At 32.4% G+C, this 16148-nt stretch overlaps 2 protein-coding genes across 2 annotated transcripts; both read left to right on the top strand.

Annotated features, from left to right (window-relative positions):
• Window positions 1-1639: 1639 nt before the first annotated feature.
• Window positions 1640-10562, top strand: LOC113780123 (uncharacterized protein At4g15970-like). The gene is made up of 3 exons (XM_027325939.1): window positions 1640-2020; window positions 8275-8710; window positions 10375-10562. The coding sequence occupies exons 1-3, from the start codon at window positions 1640-1642 to the stop codon at window positions 10560-10562; spliced, it is 1005 nt and encodes a 334-aa protein (XP_027181740.1).
• A 1108-nt stretch (window positions 10563-11670) lies between these two features.
• LOC113780122 (uncharacterized protein At4g15970-like) lies at window positions 11671-15935 on the top strand. Its single transcript, XM_027325938.1, has 3 exons — window positions 11671-11979; window positions 13755-14129; window positions 15453-15935. The coding sequence occupies exons 1-3, from the start codon at window positions 11671-11673 to the stop codon at window positions 15933-15935; spliced, it is 1167 nt and encodes a 388-aa protein (XP_027181739.1).
• Window positions 15936-16148: the final 213 nt, after the last annotated feature.

Below are 16148 nucleotides of genomic sequence, written 5' to 3'. Positions count from 1 at the left end.
AAATTAAGGGGGATGTTATATGCAAAATCGCTAAATTACAAATGAGTAAATTATATTTTACCCATAAGAAAGGTTATCTTGGGAAAAATAAAAGAAAACAGGTTATCTCGAATTCGAACATCTCACTTACCCTCTTTGCGCCCGTGTCACCCAACCCATTCCTATCCCTAATTTGTTCCTTCCATACAGCACTTTTACATGCCACTTTTTTTTCCTAGTTTTATTCAAGTATGCATGCCCAAAAATTTTTTTTCCTCGAGTAAGTAGCCTCAAATCTTGTAACGAAATTTTATTAAAATGTTGTCGACTTTTGTTATTTTGAGACATAGAGTTTCTGTTTGACTTTGAGATTTTAGCAAACTTTGAACGAGGATATATATGTATATCAGGAGAGGTATAGGACTTCAAATATCAGGGTATTCATCATTTTACACTTCTGTTTGTAAAACTCTGGTGTGTATAAGAACAAAGTGGCCTTTTTACAGGCACTGCCATCTGATCTGCAATCAAAATAATAATAATAAGGGCAAATTACACTTTACCCCCTGTGGTTTAGCATTTTTTATATAACCCCCCTACGATTTCAAAAGTTATATATAACCCCCTCATGGTTTGGATAAAAATGTCAAAGTGACGGGAATGATTATTTGTAATGGAGTTACCTAAAATATCAAAAATACCCTTATGTAAAGTTGAAAATTATTTATTTACCAAGGGGGGTTTTGTGTATATTTTGAAAACCATAAGGGGGTAATATGGTAAAATATTAAATCATAAGCGGGTTAGTGTGTCATGTATTTATAAGGGTAATTTCGATACTTTTAGAAGTTCCGTTACGAATGACTATTTCCGTCACTTTGACACTTTAATCCAAATCATGAGGGGGTTATGTATAGCTTTTGAAACCATAGGGGGCTATGTAAAAAAAGCTAAATCACAGGGCGTAAAATGTAATTTGCCCTAATAATAAAGATTCTTAATAGATTTTTTTCATTTGATTTAAAGAATATCATAGACTACAAATCTACTTACTTTAGTCCTAAATCACATACGAGTATTCGTTTCAGTTCAAAATTATCATTATACATTCCAAAATTTGACCAGATTAAATGAGTTTCTTTGACTGAATTTCTTGTTATCAACACTATTTTTTCTTTCTTTTGACTAAATTCGGTTTGTCCAGCACTATTAAATATGTTTTAGGGCTTCAATTTTGAAATTAATTAATTTTTTTGCCCATAATTACTTTGATCTCATTTTCTCTATTTTCATCCCTTTCTCCATAAAAAGAAACACAACCACCTAGAAAGTAGTATCTCTTAACATCTTTCTATTCTATCTTTTTTGTAGTGGTATGATTACACTTAATTCAATCTGGAATTAATATATGCAAATCATTACTTAACCTAAAAATCGTGTGCCAGAATGAAGACTAACATGCAGTCAAAATAAAATCACAATTAGTTATATACGAACCCAAAATCTCTATTTGTTGAGGTTTAAACAGTGATTACTAGCTAGACGAATACTTTATCGAATTTCCTAAAGCACTATAGTTTCATTTCCTCTCCCTGGAATTGAGTAGGCATTAATGTGCATCCTGCAATAATTGTCTTTTTATATTCTTTTGCTCTGTATTATGAAGGTTAATCAAGAAAATGAAGAAACCAAGTTGGAAAATATTCTGAATAAAGCAGCCATGGTGACCAGAACGGTTATAATAACTACAATAAATGCAGTATGGACAGCACCAAATTCAATCTTTGATCTCTTTCTTGAGGGTTTCAGAAGTGGGAATCAAACACAAGCTCTGTTGAATCATTTAGTTGTTGGAGCCATGGACCAAAAAGCATATTCTCGTTGCTTGGAGTTACACCCGCATTGTATTGCACTAACCACGGAGGGGGTTGATTTTTCTGGTAAGGCAAATTTTATGAGCGAAGATTATCTAAAGATCGTGTGGAGAAAGCTTGAGTTTCAACGCACGGTTCTTGAGATGGGATACAGCTTCATTTTCACGGTAATATCTTAAATTTATCCTTGATTTTATTGGATTAAATGACTTGAATTTTCTGGTACCCATTAATACTCGGTAGTACACCTAAATTACAGTTAACACATGAATATACGCAATCGCAATTATTTCACCCTGTTGGCACAAAAAATCCCTATGCATACAATGGAAGCAATTCTAACACATATAAAAAAATGTGGGAAGAGAAGGAGAACAAACACTCAATAATTTATTTAACTCAAAATAAATATTAAGTCGTAACCTTTCGCTCACGATAACTCACAAATCTCAACTGTGAGATTTTCTCTCAAGTCGAATTTCTAGACTCAACTCAACTCTCTACTTCACTTCTCTTCACCTAATAACCTACTAGACTAGTAGTATTTATAGGTTCTAAAACTTCCTAAAAGAAATATAATTGTAAACCAAAACTTATTTGGAAATTGACTTGAGATTTCCTAATCTAATATGGAAACTAAACAAATAAGATACCAAAAGGAATTAGGAAACTAAATACTAAAATAGCCTGGTTTAATTTCCTTCATTGCCTCCCTTAAACCAAGCTCTTGATGTTGTTATCTCCAATGCCATCCCTAGCTCGAATTTCCATGAAAAATTCAGTTGCTGTATAGATGATATGGAATTCCAACTTGTAATTGATCTCTAATTTCATCTTTACGTGCGATGGTGGATGAAACTTGGACTTCTCAAACAATTTCTTCTCTTGATTGCTCTTGTAAAAAAATTCAAATATATCCACCAATTCTTTATTAGATACTCCACAATTCAATTCATCCATATCACCAATAAAATCTCCAAAGATCAGAAAATCATAATTTTTACCAATAAAGTTTTCAACATCACCATATTTTTCCTTTAGTTTTTCAGCACTAACAACAACATCAACTTTTGCAGTATCACAACCTTCAATTAATTTGTCCACCTCACAATTGATTTCAACCAATCTCATCACTTGATTTTTCTCTTCAAAAGATTCATCAACTTCAATAAAGTCAACAATTTCTCTATCATCATGATCTTTAATCACATCTTTAATTTGATCAATGATTTCACTTTCTTTCTCAACCACTTGTGAAATTTCTTCTTCAATCACAATTTCTTTATTTTCATGTGTATCCACAATTGTTACAATTTCTTCTTTCTTTGCCTCATCAAAAACTTCATTTTCTTCTTCCTCATGAAAAATTTCTTCTTCACCATGACCATAGGAATTTGTTAAAAATTTCCAAGCCTCCTTCGTTGTCTTTACATGTATCAATTTTTTGGCTATATGTAACTGGACTTGGGTATGGAGATAGTATAATGCTTCCTCTCTAATTGTTCAACTGCATCCCTTGATAATTCTATACCATCTATAGGTACCATGAACCCCTTTTGGATAATATTCAAAACTCTAATATTTTTGAAAAAATTCTTCATCATCGACCTCCAAATCTCAAAATCGTTTTTACCATCAAAGATAAATACACCACAACGTGGTAAATAATGCGGATCCATATTTTAATTTCACAAACAAGCTCCAAGCCCCAATTTTGCGAACAAGCCCCAAGATCAAAGCCTAGAGCTCTGATACCAATTGTTGGCACAAAAAATCCCCGTGCATACAGTAGAAGCAATTCTAACACATATAAAAAATATGTGGGAAGAGGAGGAGAACAAACACTCAATAATTTATTTAACTCAAACAAATATTAAGTCATAGCCTTTCGCTCACGACAAGTCACAAATCTCAACTATGAGATTTTCTCTCAAGTCTAATCTCTAGACTAAACTCAACTCTCCACTTTAGTTCTCTTAACCTAATAACCTACTGGACTAGTAGTATTTATGGGTTTTAAAACTTCCTAAAATAAATATAATTGTAAATCAAAACTTATTTGGAATTGACTTGAGATTTCCTAATCCAATATGGAAACTAAACAAATAAGATACCAAAAGGAATTAGGAAACTAAATACTAAAATAGCTTCGTTTAATTTCCTTCACGCCCTTTACATTTAGACACTTTTTCAAATTAACTATAATTTTACAAAAAAAAAAAAAAAAAAAACCATTGGAGACCCCTCTTAACAAATGCCCATTTGGTACTTGTAGTCATTAATACTCGATAGTACACCTAAATTACAGTAGTTAACACATGAATATATACAATTGCAATTATTCTACCCTTTACATTTAAACACTTTTTCAAATTAATTATAATTTTACAAAAAAAAACTAACATTTGAGACCCCTCTTAACAAATGCCCATTTGGTACTTGTAGCCGTTAGGCAAACGATAAATGATTTCACCAAATAATAAGTTTGACATTTAGAAATGGTGTAGTAATCAGATGTGAATAATCTCAATTATGTAATGAAGCTGTGGCAATCATCCACAGACATTTGCTACCGGGGAATTTTATCAATAGAATAATAATCATCATTTATACTTGTCTGTGTCCCACTTAATTAGTTATAGTTGATGGTGTACCAAGCTCAAAAAAGGAAAATAAAATTTGTCCAAGCTTCATGACTTGCAGCATTCAAATTACATGATTGCCCTTCAATTGGATATTGGTTCGTTGTTCAAAAACCCTAATAAATAAATACTAACTCTTTATTTGTTGTGGTACTGACAAAAATAGAAAAAGATATTAAATTCAAGCCCGTTCATCCTATATGTATGTGCACAACTATCCATTATCAAGACGATAATGTAGTGTAACAATGTGAGATATAATTTGTGTCTCTTTTAAGCATGTCCTAAAAGAGAAAAAAGAAAAGTAATCGTTTTCTAAGGAAGTCCACACTGTCCAAATTGAAGATATCCTTTTTTTTTAAGGAAGAAATGCAATTCTGACCCTAAAGATTGGCTTGTGTATCAAAGTGTAAAGTGGTCCATATTATTTCAATCAGAATAAATGTGGCCTATAAAGTTGTGAAATTTAAGTAAATTTAGGACAATTAATAAAAATTCAACAGTGTCAAGGGTCAAAATCAAATTGAAGTTGGTTAACAATTTTGACTTTGCATTTTTTGTCCTCAACTTTTAGAGTTTCAATCATTATCCTTTTTTAAGTATCTGATAGCTAAATTGATGGTTTTAGGATGAAATGAGATGCAAATTAGATTGAGATTGCGTTAGATATGTTCTTAGAGTTATAATAATAAAAAGGTGAAAAGCTAACTAATTTTTTATTCTATATATCTTATTTATTCATGCCAATAGTTTCCTCTTGTGCACAGTTGACCTCAAATATGGCATAATTATGTACTTATTATTGCACTATGAATAATTCATTAATAATGAGCTTTATGATCTTTTTTCTTATATTGGTAATTAAACACAAAATTAAATATCCCATTTAAATGTGAGAAATATGTAATATGTAAGTTAAGTTGATCATCTTAGATGTGCATATTGCATATCAATAAGTTATGAATTAAGTTTCAAATGAAGATAGTTTAAACTTGAATTGTTCAACAAAACTATCAATGCAATATATACCAAAATTATAGTTTGCAAACATTCACATAAATACTTTAAACCTTTATTTTTTGAATTTTAGATTTTGATGAGATTAAAGACATGAAAAAATAAAAGAAAATCTTTTCCAAACTCCCTAAAAGCACTTCATATCAGTACTTGCATTTACTAGTAATTGTAAACACAATTCATAATCACAACTATTTAAAACCCACTTCATCAAGTCATGCAAGAATTTCTGTAAAAGTACCACAATATAGTTATATATCGAAATTGGAATTATCCTCTTCTTCCACTGGTTTTAGTTTATATATTATTTGTGTATTTTCATTCAATTACAACTAATTTTAAAAGGGTATTTTATTTAGTCTAATCATAGTTTTGTAGGGACACAAAGTGCTTTTAGGGTTCTTATAGGAGTTTGGAAATATATTTATCATATATATAACTCAATTCACTTTTTATTTTTATCTTAAATCCTAGTTATAACTATTTGAAAAATAAGTAGCCAAATTGATCGAAAATCGAAACGTGAGAGACAAAAAATGTAAAGTCAAAACTTTTGACTAACGTAAATTTGATTTTAATTGTTAGTTATGCTGATTTTCCATTAGTTGTCCTAAATTTGTCTACAATAAGAGACTTTGGGGGCCATAATTATTTTGATCGAAATATTATGATCAATTTGACATATAGCCCAAACATTGGGGATCAAAACTGTACTTTTTCTAATAAGATATCCAAAGTTTGTTCGGTGAATATTGCGGTTATCCAATAAAAAATAAGATTAAAATAAGATGAAGGTTATGAATGAATTACTTTGAAACGAATCTCAGATTGGATCTACGCAAATATTTTCCGCTCCATAATTGTCTGTTCTTTTAACCAAACCTCAAGGAGGAAATTATCATTTGAAAAAACTTGGGTGGTATCTTATTTTTCTTACACGTAAAAATGACAGGTTGTCAGCCTGTGCAATAATAAAACCTATCCAAACTAAAAGTAATTTCTGTAGATAGCGGTGAGCAGGGTCGAATCCACAGGGACTGGGAGTAATTGTTTCTTTTCAAATTCACAGTGACAAGGGGGGTGTTTTTATATCAGGGGTGACAATTTAAGCAATTCAACTAAAAGTAAAATAACAAAAATAAAATAGCTAATTAGAAATTAAATAACAATTTACTAAAATCAAATGAATGATAACTAAGGATCTAACCAAGAAATAATTTCAGCAATGGTGCACTTAATTGATCATCGATACTAAGCCAATTCCAATTATTTACCAATAAATAGGTTATAACTGCCAAACAAGCGATGACAGTCAACCCCTCCTTACTGTGTCGGTGATTAAGGTACGCCCGTTAATCACTGCCCTAATTGAGAAATAATCCTAGGTACGCCCATAAGATTTAATTCCCCAATTGTCTTACGTATTAGAAGAGCCCTATTCTAACCAAATAACGCACTACCAGGGTTATTTTAGATTAGCCCGCGTATTCCCCTGACACAAATCTAATCATGCCAGTTGTCACTATTTTGAGGTAATTAAACAATTACGGATTTAATACCTCAATTGATAATAGATTATTAAATTAACTAATTATCCGGATCCAAGACAATCAATTAATTAAACAATCATAAGCACTGTAATCAGGGAATATGCGAATACCAATAAACAAAAGAAAAAGGTAAAATTAAATCGATCTCACAATTTTAGACGAATCAAAGCCTCCGTTTTTCCTTGACTAGAGTAGGAAAATTAGTTCATACTTGATATGAAAAACTGACGCAAAATTGGAGAGGGAGCCGCGGCCATTGTCATTGATTTTTGAGAATTTAATCCGTTCCAATCAAGAGATAGCAAAGTTACACGAAGCAATCCTCTGTTTCACTTCGTATGACATGCGAAGGGAGCAAAGGAAATACTAAGTGTTCAACATGAAGAAAAAGTCAAAGCTAAGAATTTCTAAATGCTGCCTGACTTTCGTAAGAAGCTTTCCACTACTACAAGCTAAAGAAGAAAAGTCAAAGATGAAGGAAAAAGGTAAAAGCCATCTGCAGTCCTCTCTTTTTTCTATCTAAGTCTGCCTCCTCCTTGCGGCTGCTCTGTGCGGCGGCCCCCCCTTGCGGAGAGGACTCCGGAGGAAGAAGAAGCAGACCCCCTCTGCGGCGCTCCAGCCCTCTAGTCAAATAGAAGCCTCTGCCCTGCTCTCTTCTTTTGAAATTATCAAAATGGGCAAAAGTCTTCCTTTGCCAATAATGTTCCTGGGATAAGCTCTGTTATTTGGGCTCTTTTCTTGTTAAATTGGCATTTGTTATCATATTTTCGTTCTACTCCCCGAAATAAATGCAAAATATCAAAAGTGAGTAGAATCTAGCAATTAATCCACATTAGGTCAGGGAAAATTAATAATAAAATAAATAATAAAATTGTAACCTATCAAAGAATAACTACTTCAACTATAATTTGTAGTGCATTAAAACAGCACTCTACCGTTTTTTTGGTGGAATGTGGAAAACAAAAAGGCAACTGCTAAAGAAACAAGATAAAGCCTAAACTTTACAATCATGAATAAATTGTTTGTGCATGTTTCTCTGATGATTGATAAATGTGAAACTAAAAATAGTATTTACATGTCCGTTACCAAGTGATTTGATGTTTAAATCTTCAAAGGACATGTAGATGCATTATTCGTTTCCAAAAACATGCCCCAAAAAAAAATCCATATATTAATGTCTAAATTTCTTTCTTCTTTCTGTTTCAAACTCAGGATGCTGATATACTGTGGTTTCGAGATCCATTTCAACGATTTTATTCAGATGCAGATTTCCAAATTGCGTGCGATCGATTTGGGTTCAACTCGACTGACTTGAACAACTCACCAAATAGTGCTTTCATCTATGTTAGATCAAATAACATCACAATCGAATTTTACAAATTTTGGTGCAAATCCAGAGAAGCATATCCGTCAAAACATGATCAAGATGTGCTTAATATGATCAAATTTGATCCTTTCATCAGTAAGATTGGGTTGAAAATCAGATTTCTGGCCACAGCTTATTTTGGAGGAATATGCGAGCCGAGTAAGGATCTCAACGTAGTTTGCACAATGCATGCAAACTGTTGTACAAGTCTAGAAAGGAAAGCTCATGACCTTCAAATGATGATTGATGACTGGAAAAAATACATGACAAAGCCAGGGAATCGTACAAAACCACATCCTTGGACAAGTGCAAGATATTGTTCTAAATAAACTCATCCATCTTTTTGTGCCAAATATTGGTGAGCTACTTCAATAAAATTCCAATGACTCCAAAATTTGTGATATATGTTTCTGAATTCACCTTTTGCACACAAAATAGTTGCTTCAAAATTCTCATAAGCTTTTTAGATTGTTCTTCGAGCTTATTGCATTTTAATGCTGATACCACGTACTTGTCTTATAATTTTAGTGTTTTTAGAATCAATAGTGATGCTGCATGTTTTTTAACTTACTATTTCTTTCAATATTCATTTGCATATTGCCTGTTCTTTTTAGGGACTTTTGGCAATCATAGCCAGACACTCTTGCCCTAAATTTCAAGCTTTTATTTATTTATTTGGTTAAGAAACATTTATTTATTGTTATCAAGTCTTTGTGGAAACCAAAAACTTTATTTTTTGCAAAATATATCCTTCAAATTTAAGTCAATGTAATTGTCACATATTTTACCCATCTTACATTAAATTTATATTCAACTGAAGATAGGTTCCCCCCTCCGCCCCCGCCCCCCCCCCCCCCCCCCCCCCCCCCCAAATGTGAATTTTTTTTGTTAAGTCCTACTACAATGAAACCAAAATTGGATAGCTTATTGAAGTTTCTTTTTTCCCCTTTAAATCATGGATTTCTGTTACAGACCACATGAACTTTATTTTTTTTTTAAAAAGTACACGAACTCTGTTATGTCTCATGAAACAAGTCACAACTGCTGCAAAATTTATGTTGGTGTGAGTCTACATAAATTGCATAGACATAAAATTTATCCTTCAGTTCTAGTGATCCATACGAGACCGTGCTCGACTCATGTTTGAATACTGCCTATCAAAGCCAGAAAGTCTTCCAATCAAAATGTGAATCTTTTTTGTCAAGTCCTACTACAATGAAACCAAAAGTGGATCGCTTATTGAAGTTTCTTTTTTCCCCTTTAAATCATGGATAGGAGTTGTGAAGAAACTTGGACTAGAACTACATGATCTCACTTTACCTGAAGAAAACATAGTAAAACCCAAGGGGCACATAAAGTAGTACTACAGGTCCGTACCACAAATGAAGTCAGAAAACAAATGGTCCAAGATAAGTACAGAATAAGATATTGTAACTATATCATAAAAATTTGCACACATATAAATATTTGGAACCAATCCTGTGATTACGTTCAAATTAAAATTTCTTGGAAGACATTTTTAACGTTCAAGGATAATGTGCAATAAGTGAAGGTGTTGTATGTTAGATGATTCAATGGTCAATACACAAAACCATTATTTAGAGTACCTATTCTAATCTTGCAAATGTGTCTGAGTTTGTGTTTTTTCTATCAGTGCCGTACAAATACTATTAGCATATTGCTCTTATCTGAGGGGCGGTTGATGTAACCATAAACTCTTAATTTAGAAGTAAGACGAGATATTTTCTAATTCGATTATACGTATTTATAGAGAGAGAGAGAGAGTGTGTGTGTGTGTGTAGCATTTAAAAGGAATTATTGATATTTTGGCTCACTAAATAACAGCATACATAAATAGGTATGCATCTTTTGTTAGATATTTCTGAATTCATGTACTAATTATTGGTACTGGAAATTGTACATTTATATCAGGTCATTGCTGTCAGGAGCAGGGGCTGGTGCAGCATTTGGCGCAACCAGAGACCTAAACAAGGCATACGAGACAAGCAACGTGCCTAAGACCAACGACTTCTTTGATCTAAGTTATGTTGCAGCAGTATTGATCCTCATTGGATGCTTAGGTTCTGCAATTTCTTCAATGTTTTCATCCTTAGCCCTCTCCATGGGTGAATAGTCATGAAGAAGAAGCAATAGAAATATTAAATGCACTTTTTGGGATTCTAAAATTTGCCATGTCTTATTCTTTGAAGTTTGACAAAGTCAATTGTTATAGTTTGTAGAGTATTCAATACAAAATAAAGGGCCATTTGAAGATTGAAGTAATTGCCTTCTGGGGCTAATTAAGTCATTTTCTCACATTAATTGTATTTCATTGTGCTTCTAACAATGCTTCATACCGACGACAAGTATACAGTAGACGAATTACACAGCCTAAAAAAAAAAAAAACCTATGATTCCATTTTCTTGGTCACTTGCTTAATTTTATAGCCCACTTCTGGATAGATTGTCCGGAGAAACTTCAATCAAATAAAATAATGGCCAGAGAAATGATGATCAGGATTATATAAACTGAAAAAACTAATTAAAGATGTCCAAGTCAAAGTCCAACAAGTGAAAATTTGAACCTAAAGGATAGGTGATCCCATAACACATGCAAAATAATAATACTCCTTTAATTCAGGCTTCTTTAATCCAACAAGTAATAATAATAATAATAATAAGGCTTCTTTAATTCAGTGCCCTTATGGCACAAAAATAAAAGGTGATCCCAATATTTAATTGTTTGTAGAAAATTTTCCTCAATTCAGACAATGAATAATAGTGTTTGAAATTTAAAACGCACCCTGTATTTTGTTTACTTAGATTTGACGCAAAAATTAATGCCAAACGATTTTATTCAATCTATGAACCAGAGAAAAAAAAAATCAAGTTTGTATACCTCTCCAATGCCAAGATTCCCGGCAATCTCACATTGGCGAGTACTCACAGCATTTATCACCAGGCTTACTGTGAAGGCCTGGAGAAAGGATGTACTTAAATAAGTGTAAGCCAGGAAAGTGAAACAGACGATTCGTTGCAGAAAGAAAGAAACCATCCCAATAGTAGTTGGTATTGATTTAGGAGGTGGACACATTGGCAAAGGAGATTATCATCAGAAGTCACCGGAATCTCCAGGCGGCTACCACTGCAGCGGCGGCCTGCTCCACCTCCACCACCTCATGGATCATAAACTGTCTCTTAAAAGCATCATTTCGATAATACTTGTAGTCATTCTTGTTAACATGGCTTGCCTTCTTCGTTATCCTTTTGCGTTTAACAATTATCAAATCTTGGTGGCCACGCCTGATCAAGACTCCTATAAACATTCTCCTCCACCTCAAGTTTTCAGACTCAGAAAAGCAAGCATTATGATTCCTTCTCCGTCTTCCCATCATGATGAATCTATTGCAGAAGGAGATTTGTCTTCCCCATCCTTTGAACATGAACTTGACCCGAAGCAAGGATATAATAATATATCTTCTTCAGCTGATTCTGTGCCTGAAAACCCATCTTCCCCAACTGATTCAGTACCAAGAAACCAATCATCTTTGGTAAGTTTATTTGGATTTTAGCTACACCACAATGTGTTGGTTTGCTGCATTTCATTGTGCCTGAAGCCTTTTTCCTGAAAATATTTTTGCATCAACCTGATGAATGTATACCATGTTCCTTAAAGTTAAATTGCTTAAATTTGGTCATAGATCAAAGAATTTCGCAATCATTACTTAAAAGGAAAAGAAGTGTTTTTCTAATTAGAAAAGCCACCTTCCCTAATAACTTTGATTCATTAAGCTTTATCATATACCGCACGCACGGATACAATGTGGTTTCCATGCCACATTTTGAAGATGCGTATTTTGAAAAGGTATACATTTTTTTAAAAGAAAATATACATAATTCAGCGAATAGAGAATGACTTTAAAGTTAATTTTTATGAGAAAATGATCTCCTATTTGGATTTTTAACATATACCCTTACTGCATGGAATACATGTACATACATATATACATTCATGCATATACGCACATATTTATATATGTATGTATGTGTGTGCGCGCACACACACATATAACTACTTGAATTTGGGCTGTAAAATGAATTTTACAATTTTTGAAAACAAATTCTCCTCCTCCATCCCCCAACACACACACACACACAATGACTTTCTTTTCTCTTTAGGAGAGTAAGGTCAGCTAGTATATTTGCAAAACAATATTCTAGGTTTGACTCGCATTGGTTTTGATGCAATGTAGCTCTTGGTCATGCCTTTTTCTTTTTTAAAATAGTAGAATGATATGGCACAAAAACACTAAAAAAAAAAAGGAAGAAGAAGAAAAAAAGAACACTTATATTTCAATTTTCTTTTTTCTTTTTTGCCTTTTTGTAGGGAAAACAAAAAAAAAGAAAAAAAAACTTGATAGGAGGGAGACTTCGTCCCGCCGACGCAACCCAAATATCAATGGAGAGCACGCCACAGTTGGGTGTTCTATTGCTAGTTCAAAAGTGAACAATCAAAATATTGCATAATATGTTCTAGAGATTTGAGAAGTCAGATCAATACTTGTGACTTAAAAAAAATTATCTTTGGGAAAATAAAAGAAAAAAAAACCTGTACTCCAAAAATGTTAAGTTGTTCCTTCCATATAGTACTTTTACATGCCATTTTTTTTTTCTAACTTTCCTCAAGTATGCATGGCCAAATACTTTCTTTTTTTTTTTCAAGCATGCTCAAATCTTTCTTTAATTCTTTCAAGTATGCTCAAATCTTGTGACGAAGTTAAAACGTTATTGACTTTTGTTATTTTGAGAAATGGAGTTTCTGTTTGATTTTGAGATTGTGGCAATTTAAGTCATGAAGACTGGAAACCAACTTTGGACTAGTGTGTTTGTGTAAACAAGAGAGGTATAGGACTTCAAATAGCTGGATATTTATCATTTTACACTTCTGTTTATAAAACTTTGGTTTGCTTAGAAATAGAACAATATATTTTTTTAGTGATATGATTACAATTAATTCACTCCGAAATTAATATATGCGAATTGTTACTTAACCTGAAAATCTTGTGATGAAAACTCACAATTAATAATCCACAAGTTGTACTGGAATGAAAACTAACATGCAGTCAAAATAAAAATTACAATTAGTTATATATGAACCCAAGATCTCTAATTGCCAGGGTTTAAACATTGATTACTAGCTAGACCAATACTTTATCGAATTTCCTAAAGCACTATAGTTTCATTTCCTCTCCCTGGAATTGAGTAGGCGTTAATCTGCATCCTACAATAATTGTCTTTTTATATTGTTTTGCTCTGTATTATGAAGGTTAATCAAGAAAATGAAGAAACCAAGTTGCAAAATATTTTGAGCAAAGCAGCAACGGTGACCAAAACAGTTATAATAACCACAGTAAATGCAGCATGGACAGCACCAAATTCAATCTTTGATCTCTTTCTTGAGGGTTTGAGAAGTGGGAATCAAACACAAGCTCTCTTGAATCATTTAGTTGTTGGAGCTATGGACCAAAAAGCATATTCTCGTTGCTTGGAGTTACACCCGCATTGTATTGCACTAACCACGGAGGGGGTTGATTTTTCTGGTAAGGCAAATTTTATGAGCGAAGATTATCTAAAGATAGTGTGGAGAAAGCTTGAGTTTCAACGCACTGTTCTTGAGATGGGATACAGCATCATTTTCACGGTAATATCTTAAATTTTTCCTTGATTTTTTTGAATTAAATAAGTTCACCAATTTGAAATCTTTTGTGAGTTGTGAAATTTGGAAATGGTGCAGTAATTAGGCGTGAATAATATCAAATATCAAGTCTTCGTTTGGATTAGTTGTTTTTGGAGATGTTTTTGAAATATTTTACTCTAGCAGTGTATATGAAAAACTTTTACTATAAATATTTTTTGAAATATTTGATATATCGTGTGGATAAGATATTTTTTTATTGATTTTTGTTTGTGTATTACTGTAATATTATATTTGAAAATTTTGTTTTTAAAAAATAGGCCAATCCAAATGGATTAGAATCTGCTGGGGTATCAATAGAAGAATAATCATTATTGATAGTTGTCTGTGTCACACTTTATTAGTTATGGTTTATGGTGTACATAGTTTTAAAAAAATAAAATAAATTTTTCCAAGGTTGATAACTTGGCAGCATGTTAATTACCTTATTTACCTTCAATTTGTTATTGGTTTGTTGTACAAAATCATTATTTTGAAAATATTAAGGGATTAAGTTAAATAAATATGGTAGATTTTATATAAGAAACTTTGGGAAGAATCGATTGTTTTGGTCAAAAGATTATGGATCAATTTAATACACAAACTAAACATTGGAGGACCAAAATTGCATTTATTAATAAAATATATTAATAAAGATTACAAATAAAATGAAGGTTATGAATGATTTACTTTGAAATGGAGCCTCCCATTGGATCTATCCAATAATTTTCCGCTCCATGAGTGTCTCTTCTTTAAACAAAACTTCGGGAAGGAATTTATCATTTGACAAAACTTAGGGTTGGATGGTTTTTTTCTTTTCTTACACATTAGAATAACCACTACAACTATAATTTAATTTTTCGTAACTAATATTTTTAGTTATATTAGTAAAGCATCCTTTTTCCCTTTTTTGTCGTGGAATGTGGAAACTAAAAGGTAAATGCTAAAGAAATAAGATAAAGGTGTAAACTTTTAGAATCATGAATAAAATGCTTATGCATGTTTCTCTGATGATTAACACATGTGAAACCAAAATAGTATTTACACGTCAACTACCAAATGAGTTGATGCTTTATGAATCTTCAAAGTATATTTAGATGTACGTTGCCAGTGTACGTCCAAATTTTAGCTGTCAATGTATGTGCCATGCATTCAGCGATAATAGTGTATACAATATCAGTTTATATAAAATTAATTCTTAAATATATTAGAGCTTTTCAAAAGCCATGCAAAAATAAAATATCACACATTAATGTCTCAATTTCTTTCTTCTTTCTGTTTCAAACTCAGGATGCAGATATACTGTGGTTTCGAGATCCATTTCAACGATTTTATTCAGATGCAGATTTCCAAATTGCATGCGATCATTTTGGGTTCAACTCTACTGACTTGAACAACTCACCAAATAGTGGTTTCATCTATGTTAGATCAAATAACATGACAATCCAATTTTATAAGTTTTGGTGCAAATCCAGAGAAGCATATCCGTCGAAACATGATCAGGATGTGCTTAATATGATCAAATTTGATCCTTTCATCAGCAAGATTGGGTTGAAAATCAGATTTCTGGACACAGCCTATTTTGGAGGAATATGCGAGCCGAGTAAGGATCTTAACTTAGTTTGCACAATGCATGCAAATTGTTGTACAAGTCTAGAAAGGAAAGCTCATGATCTTCAAATGATGATTGATGACTGGAAAAAATACACGACAAAGCCAGGGAATCGTACAGAACCACATCCTTGGACAAGTGCAAGATATTGTTCTAAATAAACTCATCCACCTTTTTGTGCCAAATATTGGTGAGCAATTTCAATAAAATTCCAATGACTCCAAAATTTGTGATATATGTTTCTGAATTCACCTTTTGCATACAAAATAGTTGCTTCAAAATTCTCATAAGCTTTTTAGATTGTTCTTCGAGCTTATTGCATTTTAATGCTGATACCACGTACTTGTCTTATAATTTTAGTGTTTTTAGAATCA

This window comes from Coffea eugenioides, chromosome 8, assembly GCF_003713205.1.
Source record: "Coffea eugenioides isolate CCC68of chromosome 8, Ceug_1.0, whole genome shotgun sequence".
Classification (NCBI taxonomy): domain Eukaryota; kingdom Viridiplantae; phylum Streptophyta; class Magnoliopsida; order Gentianales; family Rubiaceae; genus Coffea; species Coffea eugenioides.
The sequence above is the reverse complement of the archived record's forward strand: the minus strand, read 5'-3'. Positions and strand labels throughout refer to the sequence as shown.

Bases quoted from the DNA above. Each gene is read 5' to 3' on its own strand.
- LOC113780123 (XM_027325939.1), top strand. From the start codon at position 1,640: ATGAAGGTTAATCAAGAAAATGAAGAAACCAAGTTGGAAAATATTCTG. The intron at 2,021-8,274 runs GTAATATCTTAA...TTTCAAACTCAG, and splicing joins GATACAGCTTCATTTTCACG to GATGCTGATATACTGTGGTT. The intron at 8,711-10,374 runs GTACAAAACCAC...CATTGCTGTCAG, and splicing joins CATGACAAAGCCAGGGAATC to GAGCAGGGGCTGGTGCAGCA.
- LOC113780122 (XM_027325938.1), top strand. From the start codon at position 11,671: ATGGCTTGCCTTCTTCGTTATCCTTTTGCGTTTAACAATTATCAAATC. The intron at 11,980-13,754 runs GTAAGTTTATTT...TGTATTATGAAG, and splicing joins CAAGAAACCAATCATCTTTG to GTTAATCAAGAAAATGAAGA. The intron at 14,130-15,452 runs GTAATATCTTAA...TTTCAAACTCAG, and splicing joins GATACAGCATCATTTTCACG to GATGCAGATATACTGTGGTT.